Source organism: Branchiostoma lanceolatum, chromosome 2 (genome assembly GCF_035083965.1).
Source record: "Branchiostoma lanceolatum isolate klBraLanc5 chromosome 2, klBraLanc5.hap2, whole genome shotgun sequence".
Classification (NCBI taxonomy): domain Eukaryota; kingdom Metazoa; phylum Chordata; class Leptocardii; order Amphioxiformes; family Branchiostomatidae; genus Branchiostoma; species Branchiostoma lanceolatum.
Window position 1 is genome coordinate 21,846,191 of NC_089723.1, and position 25,911 is coordinate 21,872,101.

The 25,911-nt window shown below is 42.1% G+C and overlaps 3 protein-coding genes across 3 annotated transcripts; all 3 read right to left on the minus strand.

Moving 5' to 3' along the window:
• Positions 1–378: 378 nt before the first annotated feature.
• On the minus strand, positions 379–3,848 carry LOC136427923 (alpha-(1,3)-fucosyltransferase 7-like). Its single transcript, XM_066417156.1, has 2 exons — positions 3,746–3,848; positions 379–2,916 (listed from the first exon to the last, which is right to left on the minus strand). Exon 2 carries the CDS (start codon positions 2,408–2,410, stop codon positions 1,052–1,054), a length of 1,359 nt encoding a protein of 452 aa, XP_066273253.1. The 5' UTR covers positions 2,411–2,916; positions 3,746–3,848; the 3' UTR covers positions 379–1,051.
• Positions 3,849–6,096: 2,248 nt separating this feature from the next.
• LOC136427924 (uncharacterized) lies at positions 6,097–17,959 on the minus strand. Its single transcript, XM_066417157.1, has 16 exons — positions 17,687–17,959; positions 16,568–16,719; positions 16,082–16,174; positions 15,492–15,616; positions 14,889–15,025; positions 14,376–14,527; positions 13,918–14,007; positions 11,219–11,393; positions 10,463–10,499; positions 10,078–10,230; positions 9,715–9,770; positions 8,855–8,992; positions 8,141–8,312; positions 7,698–7,802; positions 7,009–7,224; positions 6,097–6,428 (listed from the first exon to the last, which is right to left on the minus strand). Exons 1-16 carry the CDS (start codon positions 17,881–17,883, stop codon positions 6,183–6,185), a joined length of 2,244 nt encoding a protein of 747 aa, XP_066273254.1. The 5' UTR covers positions 17,884–17,959; the 3' UTR covers positions 6,097–6,182.
• Positions 17,960–18,447: 488 nt separating this feature from the next.
• On the minus strand, positions 18,448–25,267 carry LOC136427925 (anti-sigma-I factor RsgI6-like). Its single transcript, XM_066417158.1, has 11 exons — positions 25,106–25,267; positions 24,440–24,529; positions 23,768–23,936; positions 23,015–23,051; positions 22,041–22,193; positions 21,388–21,437; positions 21,059–21,211; positions 20,273–20,444; positions 19,685–19,789; positions 18,983–19,198; positions 18,448–18,758 (listed from the first exon to the last, which is right to left on the minus strand). Exons 1-11 carry the CDS (start codon positions 25,122–25,124, stop codon positions 18,522–18,524), a joined length of 1,401 nt encoding a protein of 466 aa, XP_066273255.1. The 5' UTR covers positions 25,125–25,267; the 3' UTR covers positions 18,448–18,521.
• Positions 25,268–25,911: the final 644 nt, after the last annotated feature.

Consider the following 25,911-nt stretch of genomic DNA (forward strand, 5'->3'; position numbering starts at 1 on the left):
GCCTACAAATACTTTATTTCATACCATACCATAGGTAGGAGAGTGACGTATTATTGTTTTCATATTTCGCATCTTACTATATGTTTTCCTGATGTTTCTTCTTCCTCTACCTTTTTTCTTAATTGAATTTGAATATTCGATTTCGGTGCCAAATGGCGTAAAGTCGACGGCCACATGTAATACGTATATGTGTGAGGAGCTTCATGCGTTAGCTTCAAGCATCAAAAGTCTGCACGTAAAAGAACCCAACACATTTATCGAGAAGACTAGGGGTGATCCGGTGTGCCTAGCTAAATACGCAAGCCGAAGCATAGCTGCATTGCACAACTAGCCAACGCAAAAGCTAAGGTCAACCGGAAAGAAAAAAAAGACGTAACATATTGTTTGTCATTTTAACAACAGTCCTTCAATGCTAAAATTTCATATTTCAATTTTTCATACATTTCTTCACGATGAAATAGTCATTCAGAAAGCTTAGCTAGCTAGATTTCACATTCTATCATTCACAATATCTAACGACTGGCTCCGATCGGCATGGCACCTATGTGAATATATGGCCACTAAAGTTGTACAAGACAAAATCATAAACACGGGAAAACAACATCTTTGCCATCTACCCTTTTATACATTTAGTTCTCATTTAGTGCAAAGTACAACAGCCTAGGTCTTGTAATAGCTACTTGGCTTTCTTTAATTACTTACTTACATATCAATCATTCGTATATCAGTTGAACCGGTGTTCAGACAAACAAAGAGATTCATGGTCCTAACTGAGCATGCGCAGCGCAATATTACCCACAATGGAGAATCGATGTGTTCCCTAGGTGGTACCATATCGCTGTTTAGAATCAGAAGAGCATGCGCAGTTGAAACCTTGAACGTCCTTATTCTCAGTCATTGATGAAAGATGGTGGAGGCTATCTAAAAATCTGGACACATATTGAGAAGAGAAAATGTATGCAGTTGCCTGATTTATTTTGTATGACGTGATGTTCTATCTGAATGATTGTTTATCCTTCAGTAGCGTACTACCTGTAGATTTTGTGAGACACTAGGGGAAATGCTTTGCATTCTTTGCAGCCCTAAGTGCACCATCCCACACCGTTTCTTCGCAGACCTCGTAGTTTTCACCGTTCCACCACTTGTCTACGTCCGTGTACACCTTTCTCTCCGTCGGAGGAGCCTCGAGAAGCTTCTTACAAACTTCACAAAATCTGGATTCAAAGTCTGGGAGGGTCTTTGGAGGTTTAGTTTTCCAAGCAAAATATTCGTTATACTTATCGTCGTTTTGGTCCAGATACTTCAAGTAGTTTGCCAATGCCTCTGGGGATTCGAAGTCATCTACATGAATAAAAGAGTTCGGTGGAACAACTCTTTCATAATGATCCTTTGGAGCTCCCAATACGACGGGAACGATGTCATAATCAAGGGAATTATGCCAGAACTTTTCCGTTATATACTCAACGCATTTAAAATTTTCAAATGCCAAATAGAATTTGTACGGGCGAACGTGTTCTTTTATACATGCCCGATCTTGCCTATCTTTCTTACATGAGCCGCTAACATTTCCACAGACTCCAAAAACGTCCACTTGGATGTGCTTGATCAATTCAGCTGCATATATAAACCGAGTTTGATATTTGTAGCAATCACTGACATACCAAATGACTAGCTTATTTTTCTCAATTGCGTAGTCTTTGTTTGGAGTAGGTGGGGTTTCAGTCAGTGCTTTGTAAGTCGTGGTGATATGACCCCATGGCGCGAGAATGTCTGAATCATTTCTGTACGACATCGTCCAGTTGAAGACTCCTGCATAAGAATTCAAGTCGATGCCTCTTGTGATAGGCGGACAGTCGAACGGAAAATAGATCCAAACCTGATGCTCGGGCCGTGTCTTAGGAAACCAGTTTCTGCTGTAGACTGGAGGTATGTGATATATACCTCGGAAGATGATGGCATCAGCATCTTCTGTCTTAATCTTTTTTCGCTTCCTGTTATTCAACTTAATTTTCATCTTAACGAATTCACACTGAGGCAGCGAGAGACACGGTATTGCTCCTGGAGTCGGCCATACTTCAGCCGGGTTCCAAATGATGATTTTCTTGTGTTCTGGTGACTTCTTAACTGGTAGAGTCGAGGCTTCTACGTGCCAGGTTTTGTAGAATTGCTTAGAATCAGAAGGAACGAAGTTGTCGTATCTGGGGAGTGCAGAGCGCTGAATGAGAGACACGTTTTCAACTTCATAGTCACTGTGGGAAACTTCAGTCCTGTTGTAACCAACCAACTGACTTAGGCTCCCCGGCATCGTTGATACATAACTATGTGTGATGAACGTAAGATACATGAGGAAACATAATGTCAGAAGACGTTCGCACTTGTTCAAAAGGTATTGTTGTTTTTTGAACTCCATATTGGTAAGTCTATTAGTTGATGTGAATTCAAAAATGTTCAACCCATGTAGCGTCGGGTGGCGTGACGAGGTAATGTGGCGTCCAGTGGGAGTTTGACTTAGAATCCAGAGGTCCGGGGTTCAAATCCTAACATACCCCGACGTTGCGTCATCATACGAGTTTGCACATTTCAGTCAGGTTAAAATGAGTAACTTTGCTTGGCTAAGGACGTTTGAATTCCCTCGGTTGGGATATTTCTAGAAGAGCCACACCTCGACACGATAAAAAACCCACACTTATCAATGAGAATATACGTAAGGGTCCATCTCGGTGTGAGCGGATCTTAACATGTGAAAGGGTCGGATCTTCTCCTGTTGGGTCGGCTACTCTCGATGTGTGAGCTTGCTTTTTGTGACAATCGGCCTACCCACGTGATGACCATCAGTATAAGATATAGTTCAAAGTTGAGAATAAGGATTCCATCGGAGCATAACGCTGTCCAATCAGCATGGGATTGTACTGATGTCTGAAACAAAGAGGAATGATGTATGGATTAGGCCATTAATCAGAACCAGTGAGTGTTTTGACAGGTAGATTAGACAACTCCCGTGCAGAAAAGCTACCTACTACTCCAATTTAGAGACGTACCATCTTTCAGATCAAAATATACAGATAGTGGAATTTCTTCTGCAGTGCCATAGCAACCTCCTAGGGGGTCCAAAATCTAATCATGTCAAGGTGTCATCAAGACCTAACCTCATACATATTGTCAAGATAATCCATTCAGGCCTTCTCAAGCTATCGTGTTTACAAATAGACAGAAAGGGAGGCAGCCAGCCACACACAGACACACACATACCACACATACACACACACACACACACACAGACACACACTCACACACACACAGACACACACACACCACACACACGTACACGCACACGAAAGCTGCCGAAACATAACCTTCTAGGCAAATGTTCTCTACAGAGCATGGATTTTACTGGAAGCCTGTGCTAGCTGACGGAGTTGTCTGCACTATTTCTAAAGTGACCCACATGTCCAAGAAACGGGGCCGGGCCAGACTGTTCCGGAAGCGAACAGTAAAACTGTGCACCAACAAATACACAAAAATTCTTGATATTCTTTGTATAATTTGTTTGTTTGTCTGCTGTCTTTTATCCCAAACTTGGCGTTCCCGCAAACAATCCGGTCGGGCAACAGTTTAGAAATCTGACCCTAGCATTATGCATAGTAATGCTACTAGTATTTCCTCCGTAAGTAAATGCTGACACTGTATTACTATTTTGTAACATGCAGAAGTAAAAAAAAAAATCTTTACGAAGAAAGTAACTCACCAATGGTAGACTGCAAGACAGCTCAGCCAAGACAAGACTTTCTCGGCGACGGTTGGCAGGTCTTGTGTAGAATCGTTGCATGGGGTTGTGAAACTGGCTAGACGGGTTCGGGCGATTTGGATGTAGACAACTAGTTTTGGAGACAGCTGGACTAGCTAGCCAATGTAGTTTTCGCATGATTAATAACTTAACTAAATTATTAACCTTGTCCCAGTATTTGGATACAGATGTAACTTGCATGAGCCTTCGATTAAGAACCTCCCCACATATTATGCTTAATTGGCCACTCTTGTGTATATACTCGGCGCTATTTGCGAGGCAATATTTGCGCGTGCATATTTCACTCCATATCTCTTGCAAAAGTTGACTGTTCCAAAATCCCTGCGTGAAAAATGGAAGATTCCAAAAAAAGTCTGCCCAGAAGCATTTTAAATACATAACGTGTTATATGTATAAAAAAGATCTCCGATGATATCAACTCCGTCTCCATGCCAAATTTCAGCTCATTTGGTTCGAAAAATGAATGCTATAGATCAGTGACGTCTACGTCTTGATTCAACCATGCCAACACGGTTCATTACTGGACGTTAGTTCATGATCGAAAATAGATCATGCAGTTAACTAGTAACTGTTAATATACCTCTCCTGAACCAGTGTACATGAAGCGCCACCAAAGCAGTCCGTGCTGCACTGCAGACCTGTACACCCACGGCACTCATTAATCCTCGCATCAATTTTGCTGTGCCCAGAGGATGACATCCATGTAATCAAATCAGTATGGCCTTAGAAAAAAAGTGAGTCACCTGCGGTACCTGCATCAACTGTCAAATGGAATATAGCAGACTGGAATGTTGAATAAGTTTAACAAGCGCCCATTTTAAAGGTATTTTGGCCATTGTTTACATTCAAAAATCTACATGATACTTGTTGGTCCATACGCTGTTGGAGGAGTCCATTTTTGTATGGAAATTTAAAAAAATTAAGTTTTGAACTTTGTTATTATGAAAAAGTCTAATTTTTTGGTGGAAGTACTGTAAGTCTACTTAGATCCGCGGTATAATTAGATCCGCGGAATAATCGTTATGCTTGCAAACAATCGATATCGGTGCCTCTGACATACGTTGATCTCATTAAAAACCTGTTTTTCAAGAAAGCGAGCAAAAATACGTAAAGAAAAACAAGATTTTCACCCGAGCATTTGAGTCCCTACGCTGTGATTTGCCGCCATTTGCCACCATTTGTGGTCGTATTCGGTGGAGAATCTATTCTTTTAATTTTTTTCCCGTGAAAATTCTGCTTACGTAGCGTAGATGACTCGTATTTTACGCCGTGATTTTACTTCAAAATATGGCGCGCTGGGGTAGCGGCAGGGCCGGGCTGGGCCGCCATCTTTGTTTACTCATGTTTACCGATTGTTCTAAGAGCTGATTGGTTCGCGTCAGAAAAACTGTGCTCTGATTGGTTGACTTCAAGATTTCACGTGATCACAAGGCGGGAATTCCCCGTCACAGTTTCGGCGTAGACCGCATTTTGTGACGATGTTGAAGCAGTTTTGTAGCGAACTTCGTAACATTTTTTATTTTTAAAAATTGAACAAGCATTTTCTGATGGCAGTATTCAGTTGTTGTTTTTTCTACTCATCGCCCAGCGCGAATTTAGAACCACCGCGGATTTTCCATTTGCCCGGAACCGCGGATTTTAGGCCCCGCGGATCTAAGTAGACTTACAGTATATTGTTTTTTTGTTTTTTTTACAAAGTACTTTATTTCCATATACAATTCATAAAATGTACAAAATGCATATACAATATATTAGTGGCGTCGTGTGGCGCAAGTGTAGAGCGCGCGGCTGTCAAACATTGGGACCCGGGTTGTGCCCAGAGACCTGTCCGAACTTGCGCCACGACGTTGTGCTCTTGGGAAAGGCACTTAACACGACTTTCCTCACTTCACTCAGGTGTAAATGAGTACCTAGCTCATCTAGGGTTAGGGACGTCCCTCGGATAGGACGTTAAATGCAGGTCCCGTGTTTGGGGAGAGCCACACCCCGCGCACGTTAAAGAAACCCACCACACCTTCGAAAAAGAGTAGGGGCATGCCCCGGTGTGCGATGGTCCAAATCTTACAGTCTGGTCTGGGATGATATCTTGAAAAGGTGATAGTCACCTGTTATGTCAATCCTTCCACAAAATGTGGTAAATCGAAATAAATAAATAAAATTACATGATGGTTAGGTATATCAGCTCTCCCCATTTTTCCAGTGCTGTTATGCGGGACAGTTTATATTCCGTTGTTAGCACATTTCTAAAGTCGGTGGAAGTATATTGTAATAACATTACTGTAGACCCTTCATTGCGTTAGCCTTTTTATTCATCGAATTTTCATTCTTTAATTTGAAAGTTGATATTGTTGTTTACGAGTTTCTTGGCCATCTTTTATCAACCGACAATGATGTCGTTGGGCATGTCCACATCCACAGTAAGGGCGCCAGCTCCAGGAGACAGGTAGAACGTCTTCGTGGCCACCACCTGGCCGTGGGACTTGACCTTGACCTCGAAGTTACCATAGAAACCACGGAAGATGAACTCCTTGCCTTCTGGCGTCACGATGCCGTCCGTGAGGGACAGGTTGGTGCGCCAGTCGTTGAAGACAAGCCGCTGCCAACGGCGACCGGCCTCGTTGATCTGCAGGGTAAAGATATGTTTTCATGTTTAGTCAAATGGCTTCGTTTTCAGGTTGGGAAAGTTTTTCCAAATACATTAAAGAGTTAGTTGACCATTGCATTTCCAGAATACGAGATATCAAAACTGGAGGTTCTGCTGCAGTGCCATAGAAACTAGATAGGAGTTCCATCCTTGAACTTCCTAGCCTTTTCCTAACCCATACCTTGAAGCTTGCTTGAACGGGGACATCTTGCAATTTGCCAACATGGGGAAAAATGGGTCCTTTTTCTCTACTCGGTGCTGTCCTCCATACCCACTTAACAAATATCGCAATGACCCAGCCACAGCTTCTTGCGTTATGCTGTCCACAAAGACACAGACGGACAGACAGACATACAGCACAGGAAACACGACTTTCTTGAAATCATGGCGAAGGTAATGAGAAATGGGCATGAAGCACAAATTCATGTTCGCACTTAAACGTGGCGCAGGCACAGACCGAACGACCCCCCTTCTAACTTCATAATCAAAGTCAAGAGTTTAGGATGACCAAAGAACACATTTGTGAAGTAATTTCAATGCGAGTGCAGAAGCTATATACCTGAAAATTGTCCCCATTCACGAGTGCAGCGTCTGGTTTCCAGTGTGCCTGGTCCCAGAAGCCCCAAAGTAGAACTCCCTCCACCCCCGGGTGGCTGAAGGCAGCCCTCAGACCGTCCTCGTAACCGTCTGCCCTCACATACTCGTCAGGCTCGTTTACGTCCAGCTCCGTTATCCAGACCGGGAGTCCCCGAGAGGCCAGTGTGTTCAGACAGTGCTTAACATAAAAATATCATACACACAAGTTTCCCACATTTAAAAGGTAGTCTGATTCTTTCCCCCTCCCTACAGCTGCAAAATTACAAAATATATACTGTAAATTGCAACAAAAAATATTTCGGAAAACTGATACTAATGTCGTAGAATGCCAAAGTTAATTTCAAAGTCAAAGAAGAAGATGTGAAAGAACAAAAAGGAGATATCTATTATCTGGTACAACATACTGTGTGAGTTTAGTTTTGTCATCATTCCTTACCACGTAGATTTCATAATGAAGGCAACATTTTCTTATTTGCACGCTCGCATTAGTTTTGGGCCCAAAAAGCCCATGGGGTTTACATAGAATGTCATCTTTATAATCAAATCAACATGGCCTAAACACTGGTGACCAAGTTGTGATTGGAGAGGAACAATCAGTGAATCAGGAAACATGCATCTGATTTTGCCGTGACTAGCTAGAAAAAAACCTACCAGAAAGTTAACGGGGTCAGGACGGCGGCCAAAGTGCCCTTGTGCCCCGGCTCCATCAACTGGCGCTCCGTTGTTGAGAAACTCGGTAATCTGGTTGGCATAGTCCTGTCAACGAAAATTCATGATAACCAAAATGTGCCAAAATGTCCAGCCTCCTTCAAAGGCCTTCTCTTCTTGGAGGCGCGGCGCTTACCTTTTTTAGGAGCGCTGATTCGAGATTTTAACATATCTGGGCCAGGTTATTTTGTACCTGCCGGCGACAACAACGATCTCTCAAGCCAAAGATTCTTATCCTGATATGTTGAAAATCGTGAATCAGCACCGGTGTCGCTCATGATCGGAAGACCCGGAAAACCGAACATCAAAGTGTTCAAGATATCAGAATCTAATGCAAATCATTGAGAAGAAACAATAGTCTCTTCTTGTCTTTAGTTAAAACTTGCCCGAGTCGACCAATAACCAGTGACGACGTTGTAATCGTTGAGGAAGAGTTTGGCAGTCGGGTCCTTCTCCTTCACCTTCCGGAACATCTCGTACCGGATCTGGGAGCTGCCTGTCTTGTCTTTGAAGAAGCTTCCGTGCAGCATCTCATTGTTGACGTCCCAGTGCGCCAACCTAACACACGAGGACAGAGAAAAAAATGTCAAATAAAAAGGCAAATGAAAAAAAACCTGTTTCTGTCTTAAACATATCCTGGCATCCAGTATATCGTGGTTTGGCCAGGCTCATTTCGGGGCAGAGGGGGTCTTCCGCAGCCGATGTATTCTTTGACACCCGGTAGTATTTTTTAAATCGTCGCGGCCAACAATACTCCTACCGTGGTGCAAACGTTCACCCAGGCGGCAGAGAGCTACGTCTACCCCGAAAAACATTTTGGCCGAAGATAGCCCGGTCTAACGACGATGGACTGGATACCAAGGTACAAAAGCTCAAGGAAGCATCGTAATCAGCTGTAAAATGAAGATTACACACAGAGAAAATATCATACGAAAGGAACTAACATAGAAATAAGTAACTAAAATAGTCTACTGTCCTTTATCGACTGTACAATTCAATAAATGTCCACGCAAAATCTTACCCTTGGTGTGTGATGTTATTATAAGATGATGTGCTAAAATGAATCATTTACCGAAACATAACTTGGAAAAGAAATGTACCTTCCTGCATAGCGCCCCACTGCGTCGTCAACCCTTTTCCAGCACTTCTGTTCTACCTCAGAGGCTGAGTAGCCTTTCAGCCAGTCCGGTACGTAATCAGGCACCGACCAGAAGACACAGTGACCACGGATAGTAACTCTGAAATGTGAGAAACCTTTAGAAGACCCATAGGCTAGCGTGTATGTCTATGTTATCTTCCTTTGTGTCATGTAGTTGATCTCGTTATGTTTGTTATATAAGGACCACAGGAAGAGTAGCTGTAATGTACTTGTATACTGTTCAGCTAATTGGGGATCTGGATAAACTCAAACTCGAAACTCAAACTCAAACCGTGGACCCAATTTCCTGATAGTCTACCACTAAATACACACACGGCCCCAACTATGAATTACTTGAAGAGACTCTACAAGTAAGAGAAATACCCAGAACAAACGGACACAAACTTTCACGCTGTTATGTGATACCCTGTACGTGCAGGGACAGCACTCCATGTGTACAGCTTCTCTAGGACTGAAGGCATGTAATCTGTTAATCTCAAGGCAGATCTATCGGTGGCAAGGCAGTATCAAAAGGTCCAACCAGCATCTAAAGCCACCGGAAGCTTTTGATACTGGTTGGCCCTTTTCATAGTGCTTTGCTGCCAATAGATCTACTTGGAGATTAGTAATCTGTATCTTTGCTGTATTTATCGGACTCATACCTCCTACCTCACGACGTCAATCATGACCGGCTTGCATGCCGACTTAAGTTTCTCATGATTAGAAAAATGCAAACAAATGTCTATAGATAATCGATTATTATTCTACCATATCCTGAATTTCCAAGCACATATCGACGATATGCCACGCATAAAAACTTACCCACGGCTTTCTAGCATCTCCATTGTCCTGTCAGCGCGCGTCCAATCAAGCTGACCCTGAAAAAAAACAATCACTCATACATAACTCATGTCGTGTAGGTCTGAACAACCATCTTCATCGAAACTTTCCTATCCATCTTTAAGGACTTACTTACTTCTTGAGGTTCGTTCTGCTTCCATTTATGGCTGGCTTTAAGCACGGCCCACTCAAAGTTGTCGAAGAAGAAGTCTGCGTAGCGACTGTCGGACGGCATTTTCCAGGCGTTTACAGCCGAACCAAAGGCGAAATGAGACTTTGTTTGGGTGATCTGTGACAAAATGATACAATGGAATAATATGTATATATATCTTAGTACTAGCTTACTTCTTGAGGCTCATTCTGCTTCCATTTGTGGTTGGCTTCAAGCACGGCCCACTCGAAGTTGTCGAAGAAGAAGTTTGCGTAGCGACTCTCGGTCGGCATTCTCCAGGCGTTTACAGCCGAACCAAAGGCAAAATGAGACTTCGTTTGGATGATCTGTGGCAAAATATCTGCTTTCATGACAATGTAAGGAAATAATGTGACATTAACTATAAAGAGTATACACATTGCTCACAACAAGTAATTCACAGCCATGTATTGTTGTGTAGCGTAATACTAGTAACTGGTTACTTGACAGAAATATGTCCCTCTAACGTAAATTTGGAATGGTCACCAAACACGAGATCATGTCTTTAGATGTTAATTGGACAAAATACATTTTCCATACCTCCACACTGATGTCGTGTGCGTTTGGAGTCTGCACCCTGTAAGTCCATACAAAATATTGCCATGTTCAAATATATACATCTGATGTCACAGAACAAGCTCTTATTTCACTTTTGATTTTGTTTCTGCATATCATAGGACCTTGCTACATACCAAGCTTAATCACCGACATATAAAGGTGCGAGGGGCCCAGCGCCTGACATGAGTACTCAGGCGGGCAGGTAAGCTTCATCCACGGAACAGCCCTCCATCAGGATGCTATGGATAAAGCCCCGGTTAACCTTGTCTAGCCGGCTGGATAAAGGTCGGGAGCCATATGTTGGGTTACATGTATGTGTAACCGGGGCTTAACCAAACTGTGAAGCATGAAGCATATATCGTGACACAACCCGAATATCTGAAACATCGAGTCATCACATGTGGTACAAGTTGCTTTCGGTCATACCTTTTTCGGTCATACCTCAGACCTGACCCTTCCCTCTTCCCTCATGACCTCAATGAAAAGCGGCCTGCATGCCGATTTGAGCTTATAATGAATAAACAAAGGTGTAAACAATGGGAAGGGAACATGCAGTAGGATTCGTCCTAGAATTTTAGCAAGGCTAGGGCAGATGTAATCAGTCGATAATGGTACGACAACCTTTTCGCCACTAGACAGCTCAATTCAGAACGACGTACACATTCAACTGACTGACTGTCCTAAATCTGTTGTCGTGACCTTATCGCACGATAAATGTAACCAGGCCCTACAGCTCACCTGAGGGTGACGTATCGTTTGCGAAGCTGCTCGATCCTCGTGTTCGCCTCGAACTTCCAGTCACTCTGCGAACTGTCCATGAACGACAGGAACGACACGTCATCGATGAGGAAGCGCACATCAGGCGGAGGACCTTCCGCGTACAGCCGGACACTGCTCACCGTGTTTCCGTAATCTGTAGTCGAACGGGCAAAGGTTAGAAAGATTTTGAAGGGATTGTCTATCAGACCACCCATTTTTACTCGTAATTAGATATATTAGAGTATCATATATCTTCCGTATTTCAAACGATACTAAGGAGATTCTACAGTTAGTCGAAGCTAACTAGTAATACCCCCATTCCACTTGGACGGCGCTCTCGCCGCGCTCTCACGGCGACGTAAAATTGCCCAGAGCGCCGTGAGAGCGCCGAACTCCTAGAAAACGTGTTCAAGTGGAATCTCTACGGCGACCCTTGCGTGCTCTCAGCGCGACCAAAATGTCAAATGTCAGCAACTTTTATGTGTGACCAAAGATTTCACAGATCACTTAACGAATTCCAGAGATAAAGAACGAATTTTTGTTGCGTTTTGTGTGCTTGTTGTCTTCTCAGTCATACCTTTATCTCCTGCATCATATTTGAATGATACAATCAAGGGAAAGCAGATTCTGGTCGCTGCACGGTCGCTGCACGGTCGCTCAGTGTGTGTCTTAAGTAATATATGTATGTTCAACTTGTTATCTCCATGAAAAATGGAGATATTGTTTTGGGTGTGTCTGTGTGTCTGTTTGTTTGTTTGTCTGTTTGTTTGTCTGTTTGTGTTTCCGGACTACTGTAGTCAGCATAACTCAAGAACCTCTTGATGGATTGCGATGATATTTGGTATGTGGGCAGGTGTTGTGAAGCCGAAATTCAAGGTCGATTTTTGGCCCCCTGGTATGTGACCTTGGTACTGCAGCAGAAATTCCATTTTTGTATCTCTTGACCTGGACGTGCTATGGTATTAATTTTTTGGTGGCAGATAGCTTGTGGTGTAATGAAGACGTGGTGTGGGTTTGTGCCCCCTAGCAGCTTGCTCTGGAACTGCAGGGGCGTTATCATGAAAATCTTCTAAGGAGAATAACTGAACAAAGGAACAACGGATTTCCATGATATTTAGCATACAGGTAGCTTAGACAGAGATGTACACAATGAAGTGCAAATCATGTTAATTAGGACTTAATTTGCATAGCTAATGAGGAAAATCTATATTTGCAGTGTTTTCCATCATAAGACTCAAATACATGTAACGTATGTAGTTTATGGAAAGTGGATCATCGACAGATACCAATTATGCAAATAAATTCCTAATTTGCATAATTAATGCAAAACACCATATCTCATCTAATTGGAAAATTATAGGACTGTCAATATGATACTTAGTATGCAGGTAGCTTAGACAGAGATATACATAATGAAGTGCCAATTATACTAATTGTGACTTAATTTGCATAGCTAATGAGGAAAATCTATATTTGCAGAATTTTCCATTATCAGACTCAAATACATGTAACATATGTCGTTTCTGGAAAGTGGAGCATCAACAGATACCAATTATGCAAATGAATTCCTAATTTGCATAATTAATGCAAAAAAACCATAATTCATCTAATTGGAAAATATAGGACTGTCAATATTGCAACATGTGTAAGTTAGATAAAGGTGTTTATGCCGAAGCATATATTATGCAAATGTGTAAGTCATTTGCATGAATAGAATTTTTCAGGGAGATATGAGGTCGTGGAACTCTTGTTTTTTTCTGTGTTGTCTGTCATGTAAACTGTTTGCAATGAATATATTTTGTCATTCTACGTTATAACAGAAACGTAAATCACGGAATTTTGAAACACATTTTGAACCACTGACAATAAGAATTGGAAGGAGTTTAATTTGAATGAAAGCAAGTAGTTATTCGTCAATTTATATTACCCACGAGCAAAACTATGATTTGACCACAAAATTCCCAGAACCTCAAGACACACCACTTCAAGAATGAAATTCGTTTGAACTACAGTCATAAGACCATTCAATCCTTTTGGAGCGCTCGCTGCGATCCTTGAGCGCTCGCTGCGGTCCTTTGATCCCACCTTGGGCGCTCTCACGGCGCTCACCGCGCTCGCTCCGCGCTCTCTCGGCGCTTTCTTGGCACTCGTTTTTTGATCGCCATCCTCGGCGCTCTCACGGCGAAGGTTTTTAGCATGCTCAAAACCATCGCCGAGGTGACGGCGCGTATGGCGCTCTCGCCGCGCTGTCGGCGCTCTCACGACACTCTCGCCGCGCTGTCGGCGCTCTCACGGCGATCTGGCCAAAATGAGGTCGCCGTGAGAGCGCGGTGAGAGAGCCGTCCAAGTGGAATGGGGGTATAAGCTAATCTTATTAACACCGTCCCAGAGGACTGTAGTATTGTTTTGGCTTTTCTGCCCCCCTCTCTCTCTCGCCGTCTTTATCTCTGTCTTGTCTGTCCGCCTCACTCTTTCTGTCCCCGTTTCCCCCTCCATTTACGTCTTTTTTCTGTTCCTTTTTTTCTCTCCATGTATCTCTGTCTCTATCCATCTCCATCTCTGTCCTTGCGTGTACGAATGGGACTAAAAGGTCACAAAGCAGAATAAGGCTCTACGTGATATTATGAAGTCGTCTGTCATCCCTTGTTCAGTTAATAAAATTACAAGATCATACAGACCATCCACAGTGTATCCAGCGGATAGCCTCGTCCAGCCGTCTTGGGCTGACACTGTTAAGGAAACTATCTCCAGCCAGCTCTGGGATCCGTCTGAGAACAAACCATAAGCTCATTCACATTTCCGAGTACGCATGCGCACGTTCAATGGTGATTTGTTTTGTTCATATCTCAAGGTCCTTCAAATCTGACCGTGGGCAGATGTACTTGGAACGCTGAATGAAGGATATTCAATATTGAGCAATGATGCTGTTTTGACAGTATCGAAGCCTTCCAATAATCTATTTGCCAAGGCTTCTATTGATGGTCAAGAGACAAGAGAACGATCATATGTGGTCATATATCAGTCAATAGATTTCTTCTTGATATCCAATGACAAACAAACAAACAATGCTCATTACACGGATTTATACATAGCATAACATGCTTTGCATGGCATGAAAGTAAAAGGGATGCGATACCTTTGAATCCTACATTCAGCTTGGCCATAACGTTGTACGGTGTGTCTCCGCCATCTAGGAGTTTAACCCACATGGTGAACATGTAGGTATTTCCGCTGTTAATGGCCGATCCCCAGGCTAAATCTTGAGATGGACCCGCCCACTCGGCAGATCTATGTAAGGTCAAGAAGTAAAGCTAAATCTGTTTTGTCAATTAGTATTGTTACAGAGACATTCAAGTTACTACCAATCAAATTAGTAGCAGACCCGAGTGGGCCAGAAAATGTGGCTTACCACGACATACACATGTATACAAAAAGGTCGTAGCCCAAGATCTGTTTTTTTGCGGAATTTGCGTATAAACATTTCTAAAATTTCAACTATCGTCACAGATGACCTTTCATTAAAAAAGCCCCAACAGTGCAGATACTAACCATTTTATAGCATGTCAACTCGATCTAACTTCTCCAACATACTAACCATTTCTCTAGTATATAAACTGTTCATGCTACAACAATGTTTTATCTAGAGTACCTGTCCTGAGCCAACATAGATCCGCCTCCATCGTGTTTGTCTTGTGTGTAATGCACTCCTGTACACGACATGCAGTACCAGCCGCTCAGGTCACCCTCAAATCCGGGATTGGTCACCATCTCTGCACCGGAAACTGTCTGTTCCAAATACAGTTACAAACTAGAGCTTAACCCATTGATGGTACCTCCTTTCTACTAGACAGCGATCGCTGATCATGAGCGACTGTACAGCGACCAAATTTGGATTTGTGTGACCCTTGGGTCCAATATACAAACTTCCGAGACTACAACACACACAATACGTCTAAAAATTCGTTCTTTACCTATGAAATTTGTTGAGTGATCTGTAAAATCATAACTCACTCAGTATTCTAGTCGTAGCTTCTTGAGGAAATCGGGTGTAACAAAGTTTATGAGAAACCTGGTAGCAACCATAAATAAGGCAGCGTTCGCTATCTTAAAAAAGTAATCAAAAATGGAATGCTAACAGACTTGTCTAAAAATTTGTCTTTTGAGATCAAAGTTTGTCGGAATACGTCGACTATCGTAGCCATGAATAAACCAATGAAAACAGATTTCAGTGAAGGAATTTGAATTATAATACCTGCAAGGTCTCCACCAGGCTTGGTTCAGAAGCCAGTGTCAGCGAAGACCCGTCCACAAGAATGTCAGTACCTACAGGGGGACCCTCAAGGTACAGGCGAATAGATGTCACCTGCTTTTCAAACGCTAGGTGGGGTACGGAATATTGTCAAATTGAATTCAGTATGAATCGCGTGAACACAGCACCCTTTCCATATACACTATTGCTGATGACTATAACATTTATCTATTCAATCATATTTATGAATATTCAAGGGGGTCTCTTTAGTTAACTGAGTAACTGATTTCCAAGGAAGTCTTTACAAAATCATAAGAAACCAGGATACAAAAAGGATAACTTAACATAAACTGAATGAATAATGCATTCACAATAATATAACATAAAGCACACGTCATCAAACATAGGGTTAATAAATGATACAAACAACTTTAATTGAATTGAACAACTGAAGATCAGCAAGGTCGTTCGACAGTCACAATTAAAAGTGATGCAATCTGTTCATAAATAGCCTTACCGAGTTGGAAAATCACAGGAGAAAAGCATACTCTTTCAATTGTTTCAAGATAATCTTTCTCTCGCGTTGCACTTACATGGTACAGTCCAGCTAGTTGCGATCCGCTGCCATCCGTGAGTTTCACTGATGTGGTCGGTCCGTTTCATCTGCTGATAGTTTGATTCGCCATCTAAAAGCAAAATCTAAGATGTGACTTAGTTTGAAATATATATACATTTGTGTGATTGGCAGTAATAAACGCCCAAAGTTGTTCACCGTTCATTCCGCTTGTTCAAAGGATTTTTTGCATCCTATAGATAAATTCAATGATATTCTAGGGGGAGATATCCGTTACTGTATACACTTTAGCTTTAGATAGATATATCAAAGAAAGTTTAGACCTTACAACCAGTATTGCGAATGATACGTTTAACTAAACATGTTAATTTGCTTATTCAGTTGTAAATAAGTTAACGTAAATTCATCTGAGTGTATCAACTTGTTTGTTCCCATGTATAGTTGAATGAGACCTTGCAAAAGTCACTGTACGTGTAGATAAAGGATATTACTTCTTTCGACTTACCAGAGAAAGTCGTTACAAGGTTGATCTTGACGTCGACGTGTGTCGCCCCTCCGGCCAGCAGTTTGACGAAGATTTGGAACTCGTAAGTCTGACCGGGAAGGACGCCACGGCCGTAAGGAAGTACGTACGACGGGCCGGCCCATATAGCGGTCCTAATGTTGGAATGTTTTGAGGTTAGTTTGGTATCATTGACAACTACTTTGCCATGAACGCCGATGGCCTGTCTTGGTAGTTAATATAGCAGATAGCTTATCAAGAATTTAGTAAATGTCATATTTTTCTCTTTTTCACTGATATCAAGTTTAATAACCATGAAAAAGGCGTATGCATAGTTTTTGGTCTCTCTCCTCTCTCTCGTCCTCCCTTCTCTCTCCATATATATCCTTCCTTGTATGTGTGTGTTTGTGTGTGTTTGTGTGTGTGTGTGTGTGTGTGTGTGTGTGTGTGTGTGTGTTCATTTGTGTACGGCACAATATATTCCGATTTTTGTGTCTTTGGTCCTGGACATACGTTGTCTTGTTGATATAGTCTTAATCGCGAGTGTGTGAAATACCCATGGGAAACAAAGCTGCTGTGGTTACACAAATTGCTTGATTACACATGACATGCTTATGTAACCCCTGCGTCACAGATACAGTGACAAACATTGGTCGATAAAATGCTCCTGTCTAAAGAATGTAGACTTAGAGTTTTACAAGTAGAAGCACCAACCGATGACCTGAACAATTACTGGTTTTAACACACATATCCCAAAATGAAATCACATTTCACCCTTGCATCATTACCATTCAACCTTTAGGACTTAGCATATATTTCGACGTGTCATCATTCATATGTTACATCGTTTTCTAGAAAACTAGTTAAAGCAATATGCCTTGTTGAAATAATAATCATCATGTCGCCCCACAAAATCGTACTTCCTTGTTAACCCGATTCCACCCCACACCCTTCACCGACACTAGTCCTGCCTTTCTTGTTTTGGTTGACATTTAAATCTTAAATCATACTTTCGCATCGTAGATATTACTCTTATCAAAGACGAACTTGAAGGTCACACTTATCGCTCAACGATATCGCCGTGTAGCGGAAAGGGGGCCAAGAAGCTGTCAGTCCACCCACCTCCCACTGGCCATCATGCTAGCGGCCCCCTCCACCTTGTCGTCCCGGTACTGCTCACCGGTACAGCCTGCACAGTACCAGTTGTCAGTACCTAGAGGCCCCTCGAAGCCAGCATTGCGGAATATTTCTGATGCTGCCCCCACGTCGTGAAACCTAGAGCAGAGAAACAAAGCCCCACAAACGACCAGACGAAACATCGTCTGGACTGTGTCTCTCCACTGACAGCAGATACAGTATTGTTCAGTGTTGCGGCGTCGTGTGCATGAATTTTTAGAATAGCAATACTTATCGCATATCGCCTTAGCAAATATGCCCTTCTTGCCCTACATTAGCCCGGAATCCAGTTTTTGTTAGCTTTAGCCCGCTCCTAACGGTCGCTACCCCGCTCGTTGGCTTCCTCTCGTCTCCATAAAAGCTGTGGCAGCGTATTCATGTACATATAGATTTCACAGGCTTGATTTCCTTGAGCTTCGGTAAAGATTGTCTGTGCTTAGTAAGTAAGGATTTTGACTCTGCACCAATTCTTTCAGTAAATTACGAATTTGTAGTAACCAGGTATACATAACGTTACAACCTTTATCTTAACTTTACAAAGGGTGTGAAGATCTTATCTTGGCTTATATCCGTAAGTTCTTTTCCATATATATATATATATATATATATATATATATTAAAACAGACATCTTCACTCATCAATCCTTGGAAGCAACAAGATCGGACACAAAAAAGGCAATTATTTCAAGTTCAAGTTTATTGTCCGCATAGGAAGGAACATGTGTATTCCTCTGATTGTTACCATTGGCATGATGGTGCTCAATCACGAAGAGACCACCCGTTATTCTTCAATGGTTATGTCAAGATCTACAACAAAGCTTCCTTCTTCTGGATGTAGGTAGAACGTCTTCGTGGCCACCACCTGACCGTGGGACTTGACCTTGACCTCGTAGTTACCATGGAAACCACGGAAGATGAACTCCTTGCCTTCTGGCGTCACGATGCCGTCCGTGAGGGACAGGTTGGTGCGCCAGTCGTTGAAGACAAGCCGCTGCCAACGACGACCGGCCTCGTTGAGCTGCAGCGTAGAAGTTGCACATAAAGATGCCTTTGAGTTTGCATTTCGTAAACACCAATTGCAATAAGCATGAAGACATGAAGACATTTGTTCAGAGCTGACCATATCAAGGATAAAAATTATAAGAATTCTTGTTTTCAAATCAGAGCCAAATGAAGAATGCTGTTCTTAGTACAAGTGTGACAACAGAGATGCACTGACTGCTAAGACAAATAAAGGATTACTTTGAAGTTGTCGCCATTCACGAGTGCAGCTTCTGGTCTCCAATGAGACTGGTTCCAGAACCCCCAGATCAGGAGCCCCTCCACCGCTGGATGACTGAAGGCAGCCCGCATGGCGTCCTCGTAACCGTCTGCCTTCACAGATTGGTCGGGTTCGCTGAAATCCAGTTCAGTCACCCAGATTGGCAGCCCAGAAGAGGCAAGTAGATCCAGGCGGGTCTAAACAAATAAGACTCGCGTATTTTGGTGTGGTAAGAAAGACCAAAAACTGCATAGTTTGACCAAAAAAATGACCAGATTATGCACGATGTACAAAATAAACGGGTAGATGTACTAAGCACCAAATATATAATACTAGCTCAGACAATAACACAATATAGTCATGTCTTCAAGAACCAAAGTTATCAACCAAGGATACTGTCTTAGAGCTATCCTAGAGTGGAACTAGGACTGGTAGGAGCATCCCTATTAGATAGCTTTAAAGGACGCTTACAGCCAGATGTGCAATTGATTATATGTGACAGGTCGTTCAGTGTAATATAACTAGCTGCCTCCACGCCGCGTGCCTACGAAGCTCTCTTCTATTACGCAGAAGGGGAATCTGGGATGTTTTGTTAGTCAGGTTCATGTTTGCTTGACTGTCTAAACATGTGAAGCATGTTATAATGAATGTTATGAAAGTAACTACTGCTTTTTGCTGTATACCTTGATAAGAACAGGGTCAGGACGAGTTCGGAAGTGACCTTGCACACCGATACCACCTACCGGCGCCCCATTGGCAAGGAACTCGGAGATCTGATCTGCATAAGCCTGTGTTGGAGAAAAACAATCAACAAATATGGCTTTGAATGTATCAAACCATACAATACAAATACAGATCGCTTGATTGCTTTCTGTTCATCATACTGTAAAGCTTTTGAGTTGAGTATGCGTCAGTAAAAATCAAAGCATTTGACATTTTCCCATTTGAATTCAGCATCATAATCATATAGCTATCATGTTCGAGCAGTATTGTTGTTCGCATTCTAGTGGCACTTAGGTAAGCCAGTTGCCATGCTCTCTCTGTGGCAGTGTGTATTTTACGTGGGGTTTGCTATCCCTTTCCTTTAAACGTGTTCGATGCATCACCTCATTTTACGTCCCTTCTGAAAGACGGGTGAAGTCCCATAGAGACGCACTTCCAACGATTCGAACCGGTGTCTACAAGTTATCGACAATTTAAAACCAGGCGCTCAGCTGTGAGGCCACTACAAGTTGTACATCTCCATGCTAGAGCAGTACCAAGTTACACACCTGGGTCGACTGACCAGAGCTGATGACGTTGTAGTCGTTTAGGAAGAGTTTGACGTTTGGGTCCTTCTCCTTCGCCCAGTGGAACATGTCGTAACGGATCTGAGGACCTCCTGTCGTGTCCATGAAGTAGCTATGGTGCAGCATCTCGTTGTTCACATCCCAGTGAGCCAACCTAAGTGATTCGAAGAGAAAGAAGTGCCTTCTTTTTACAATCTTTATTGACACAATAAAAGTACAGCGTCTTAAGTCTACTACAATGACATCCAAACGTCGAATGGAGTTTAGATATCCAGTTAAAGAAACACCCAAAAACAGTTACTTAAGAGATTGGATATGATTTGGGAATTTTTCCAAAATGATATCCAGTTGCTTAAGCAACTGCTTTTTGGCATATACATTCAAACAGGCACGTGGATACAAATGAATTAGCGTACAAGTGTATGAATAAATCTACATGTTGACTTTAACGTCCCATCTACACTACTGGCTCTAAGATCTAAACATCCTGTGATGTATTTAGATATTTGTTTAAAGTAAGGAATATCTTCTACAATTTAATCAAAAATTTGATTTTAGGATGTAATGTACTAGATTTTTTTGAACAAGCGGAAAGGAACGTGTAAAGCTTTCAGCGTGTATCATAACGGTTACAACTTACTCGTACATCAAATCTAAAAGTTGGAACAATTTGATTGCATTGGAATAGTTTCGGTGTGTAATTAAAGATTTGCTGAAGAGTAGTCAGTATCTAAGTAAAGATTTGCTACAGGATTGTTAAGTTCGTACCTTCCAGCATAACGACCGGCGACGTCATCAACTCTTTGCCAGCTCATGTATCTCACGATGCTCCAGATCCAATCCAGCCAGGACAGCCAGTTTAGCCACCATGGCACACGTTCTGGATTCGCCCAGAAAATACAATGACCACGAATAGGCACGCTGAAAAATAAAGTGATATCAAAACAAAGAATACAGCAATGTAGAGTAACATCAATACAGAAAGAAGTAGACTCTCTCTCTCATTTTCTTCCTCATTTGAATACTTTCCTGTTGAATATGAATGATTTTATTCTATAACTACTGAAGTATCAAAATATCATGAGAAATTCATTTACCCTTGATCCTCCAACATTTCTATCACAGTGTCAGGCCATCTATGAATACCCTGAAATAAGGAATAAAAGCATCATTAGTTCCTTACGTAGTACTGCAAGGCTCATTTTGGAAACGTTCGTGCTGCTATTGCACTATATCGTCACTCAGAGAACAATAGGTCTCTTTTGACATGTTTTGATATGACCATCATTGCCCGGAAGCTACATTTGCAAATTAGCAGGTATTATATATGTATTATTAAATCATCAGCTGATCTGTTGACCACAATGCATAGTAGCAACGTGAAATAAATAGGGTAGAATTAGGAGAAATAGTCCAAGAAAGTTTAGAACGAAAGCTATGCACTCACTCACTCACTCACTCACTCACTCACTCACTCACTCACTCACTCACTCACTCACTCACTCACGCACTCGTTACCACTGAATTAAAAACAGATGTACAATGATCACGATTCATCAAAAAGATATTTGCAGTGACTGCCATTTTGCGCCTTTTTCCACACATTCGAGGCATTTTGTCAATTGCGAATTTTTTTTCTTCACTTTTTCACAAATTTGCAAGTTCATTGCATTGGCACCGATTGACACAGTTGTACTCTGTGGTCCATTCCAAACATTCCGTGTTGTACAATATTATCATCAAACCTTACCACATACGGGTCAGTCTGCTGCCATTTCAGGTCGTTTTCTATCACGGCCCACTCGAAGTTGTTGAAGAAGAAGTCTCGGTAATGCCCATTAGTCTTCAGCGCCGTGGCGTTTACAGCAGACCCGAAGGCAAAATGAGACTTTTTCTGGACGACCTAAAAAGGAAGGCGATGTTACTTCACGTAATAAACGCTTCCCAATACGCATGGGTGGCGACAGGAATTGTAGGTAATATCTCAAAGGTGAAGGCCTCTGGCTTGTAAAACGTTCTTGTCTCGACCATTGTCGCAATATGCATAACAATGTAGGGCTTTGTTTACGTCTCAGGGGCCTTCACCTTTGATACATTACCCAATCGGAAGTGTGAAGGCTAGGGGTGGGTACCGGTACCGTGTACCGGTACAAAACCGGTATTTCTTACTGGACCGTTCCAAAAAAAACCGATCCGTAAAAAATCAGTGGACCGGCCTATGGACCGATTAGAAAATTCATAGTACCAGGCTACCAGCAGGCGGCCACACAACTGGTCTAAGAAAATACAAAACAGCAGATTTAAGAGTCGTTTTCGAAGACGTTAGCTGTGAATCATATCTAGAAACCCTGAAGGATGAGTAAACAGACGGCGAGAAGAGTATAGCTATAATTTTGAGACAAAGTGCAAACCTAAGAAATTATATCGTTCCAGACATGACGTTTGGAGACTTTTACGTGTGTCTCGGTCTCCAAAATATGATGTACTGCGACACTACAATAATCAGGTACAGGTACAGGTCCAGACCTGGACCTGACCCTCTAGACCTGAACCTGACCTGAATTTTATGTACCGGTACCCACCCCTAGTGAAGGCGCCTATTCAAACAGTTTTAGAAAAAAATGTGACTGAAAAACTTCAAGAATAAAGCAACAGAATCTTACACATGAGTTTCCGGTGGAAAATGTATCAAAATGATATCGACAGGACATAGTATTCACATACCTCAACTTCAACGCTTTCTGGACTATCAGTGTTTATCCTGTGGATGGTATAAAAAGACAAATTCTAGCATGAACATGACTATATAATCTGGCTTCCTTGATATCATGATGTAGAGTGACACAGGCAAATGCCCTCAACACAGGGATCAGGCAGATTTTTTTTCGTGAATAATTTCATCAGGTTGGAAATTTACTGAATAACAAAGTTCTTTATTCACAATACGGATCTATATACGATCAACAGCCGACATTTCGGTGACTATCACCCTCCATAGGGCAATACTGACTGGTACTATGCCACATGCGGTCCCAAATGTAAAGCATTCTGATGTACGCGGTCCAAAACATCTAACTTTTTTATTCATTGCTACTGGACAATATTGAATTTTGTAACGTTATATACATGTATGACAACATAATATTCTTGAAAATATGACATAACGCTACGTTTGGGACCGCATTGTTAGCAGCGACCCATAGCCTGAAGTGTAAAAAGTGCTAGTCCGTCACCAAAATGCCGGCTGTTGACAATATATAGATCCTGGGTGTTGAATAAAGAACCTTCAAGTTGGTATTAGGGACATTTTGTTGTTCTCCCTGCGTGTAGATGGTATATACTTCTGACTAGCAAAGTACCACAACCATTCCTGGTTGGTGTGCTTATGTTTGTATGGTAGGGTTTAACGTCTTTTCAACATGTTTGAAAGTCTTGAGACCTTTTTTTAATCGCATTTCGCGGAGATTTAATCCCTACCTGAGAATGACGTCCCTCTTGCGGATCTGTTCGATCCGTGCATCCGCCTCAGCCCTCCAGCTATCCCTGGGCAGCTCCTCCAGGTAAGCACCGTCCACCAGGAAGCCGACTGTGGCCGGCACTCCCCCCACGTGCAGCCAAACCCTGCTCACTGTATCCCCGTAGTCGCCTGGAGTATGTTTCAATAGGTTAAAGGTTGGAGTTATTCTACGAGTTAGTAAAAGCCCACTACGCGTATCATATTCAAATTGCCAATTCACATCGCGGAGTTAGATACGTATTTTAAGCCTTTTTTTCTTACTTAAAATATGCGCCAACCAATAAATCTCACGATTAGCACCTGTTTTGTAAAGATTCAGTTCTTCAACTTATCAGGAAAAATGGAGACCATAGCATGTCCAGGACAAAAAAAAAAGTAAGTTCTTCTGCAGCTAGCACCAAGGAAAGCTGACCGTCGGAGAGCCAAATTTGACTATGACATTTGTCTTTCAAAGACCTAACTACATACCGAATTCATTACAATCCATCCAGGCCTTCTTGATCACAAATATGCGGAAACACATAGACACGCACACATACACAGTCACCCAAAACTTCCATTCTTCATGGAGTCAATAATCATTTAGTAACGAAACAACGTATGTACACTTTATCTTGATTGAGCAAGCCCACCTGGCATCGTGATGTCCCCATACAGTCTCCTCCAGCCGTCCTCAGCTGACACACTCGTACGGGACATCATCAGGTGGACATCACTGCCGTCTGGTAAACAGGGGAGGGTTTATGGAGAGGTTAAACGGTTTGCTTACTAAACAATTGGACTCGAAATTATATCTTTAGCTATCAGACTACCTGACGTGATTACTCTTGACACGATACTTGATGCACGTGTGACGTCAGCAATTGGACAAAGGCTGTTGGAAGTTAATATCAACACCCGTCCCGGCTATGAGACGGTTAGTGCGCCTAATTGTTTTAGTTTTCGAATAGTTTGACCTCTCCATGATGTCATTTACCAACTCAGATTAACTTTTACCTCACACCGGGTGGCACTCAAGGAACAGAGGTAGCCTACTGACTATGATTCTAATGCTGTTTAATTAGCTAACAACACAAAATCCATTGTTATCAGAAAATGAAAATTTGGGAGTCAAAACCTAACAATTTGCACAGATTATCAACAACGTTAGTGTTTCATTAACATGTAGTAGTCAGGTTAAGTTTAAAACAGCAGCTTTATGAAATACCCATGTAGCGTAGGAACATCTGTGAACCATTGCTCAAGTTCCTCCTTTATTAAATAGGCAGTTGTAATAATTTTGTATTACATGGCCTCACCTTGCAGCTCGATGTTCATGGCAGTCCTGAACTGGTAGGGTGTAGCTCCGCCATCCAAGAGTTTGACAAAGATGTGGAAAGCGTAGCTATGTCCGCCCTTCACGGCTGACCCCCACTTCAGATCCTGAGATGGACCCGCCCAATCGGATGCCCTATGACAAGGTTATGTAATGTGGGTGAGATGTCACATACAGAAGAACTGTTGTCTCATGGAACCACTCAAGGGACATAGAAGACTACTGGTCACAACTGTCAACTGGCTACTGTAGACAGGATTCTTTATGCTTGGGCCAATGGGAAAATAATCAAAAGGGCCACACAACAAAGGGGGGCAACGGTCAGGTGGTCCTTGCGCAGATGTGGTTCGCATGTGACGAAACTTACTAATAGATAATGCTACTGGATTATCACTTCCGTCCACCGCGTATGTTTCAACTATGTACTGTATACTGTATATGTTACTTACATGTTAGTTAAGTTTATGTCAGACCACTTGTATCTAGCCCCACGGGGCACGAATGTACAATAAAGGTCTTCATTCATTCAATGACGATATTGTGAAAGTGTATTCATTTCATATCGTTTCATTTGTTTATTTTACCAGTAGATACACCCAGGTCCACTCAGATCTATTGACCTGTTTTTCAGTAGTCCCTAGATACATACACAGATACGTTACATTATACAAGAATATAAGAAGTTAAAACTCAGTATCAGTCCTAATGCTAACCGAGTCCATTTCTAGTGTGTCTAAAAGTCCAAGCGCAGATACATGTATGTGCCGAATAGAAAACCGTAAGAATGAC

What these genes read in the sequence shown, in the direction of transcription:
- LOC136427923 (XM_066417156.1), bottom strand. Translation starts at nt 2,410, where the DNA reads ATGGAGTTCAAAAAACAACAATACCTTTTGAACAAGTGCGAACGTCTT.
- LOC136427924 (XM_066417157.1), bottom strand. Translation starts at nt 17,883, where the DNA reads ATGTTTCGTCTGGTCGTTTGTGGGGCTTTGTTTCTCTGCTCTAGGTTT. An exon ending in AGCATGATGGCCAGTGGGAG is followed by an intron (nt 16,720 to 17,686) that starts GTGGGTGGACTG and finishes TTCCAACATTAG; the next exon opens with GACCGCTATATGGGCCGGCC. An exon ending in GCTGAATGTAGGATTCAAAG is followed by an intron (nt 14,008 to 14,375) that starts GTATCGCATCCC and finishes GTTTGTTCTCAG; the next exon opens with ACGGATCCCAGAGCTGGCTG.
- LOC136427925 (XM_066417158.1), bottom strand. An exon ending in AAGAGGGACGTCATTCTCAG is followed by an intron (nt 23,052 to 23,767) that starts GTAGGGATTAAA and finishes TACCATCCACAG; the next exon opens with GATAAACACTGATAGTCCAG. An exon ending in GCCGGTCGTTATGCTGGAAG is followed by an intron (nt 20,445 to 21,058) that starts GTACGAACTTAA and finishes CGAATCACTTAG; the next exon opens with GTTGGCTCACTGGGATGTGA.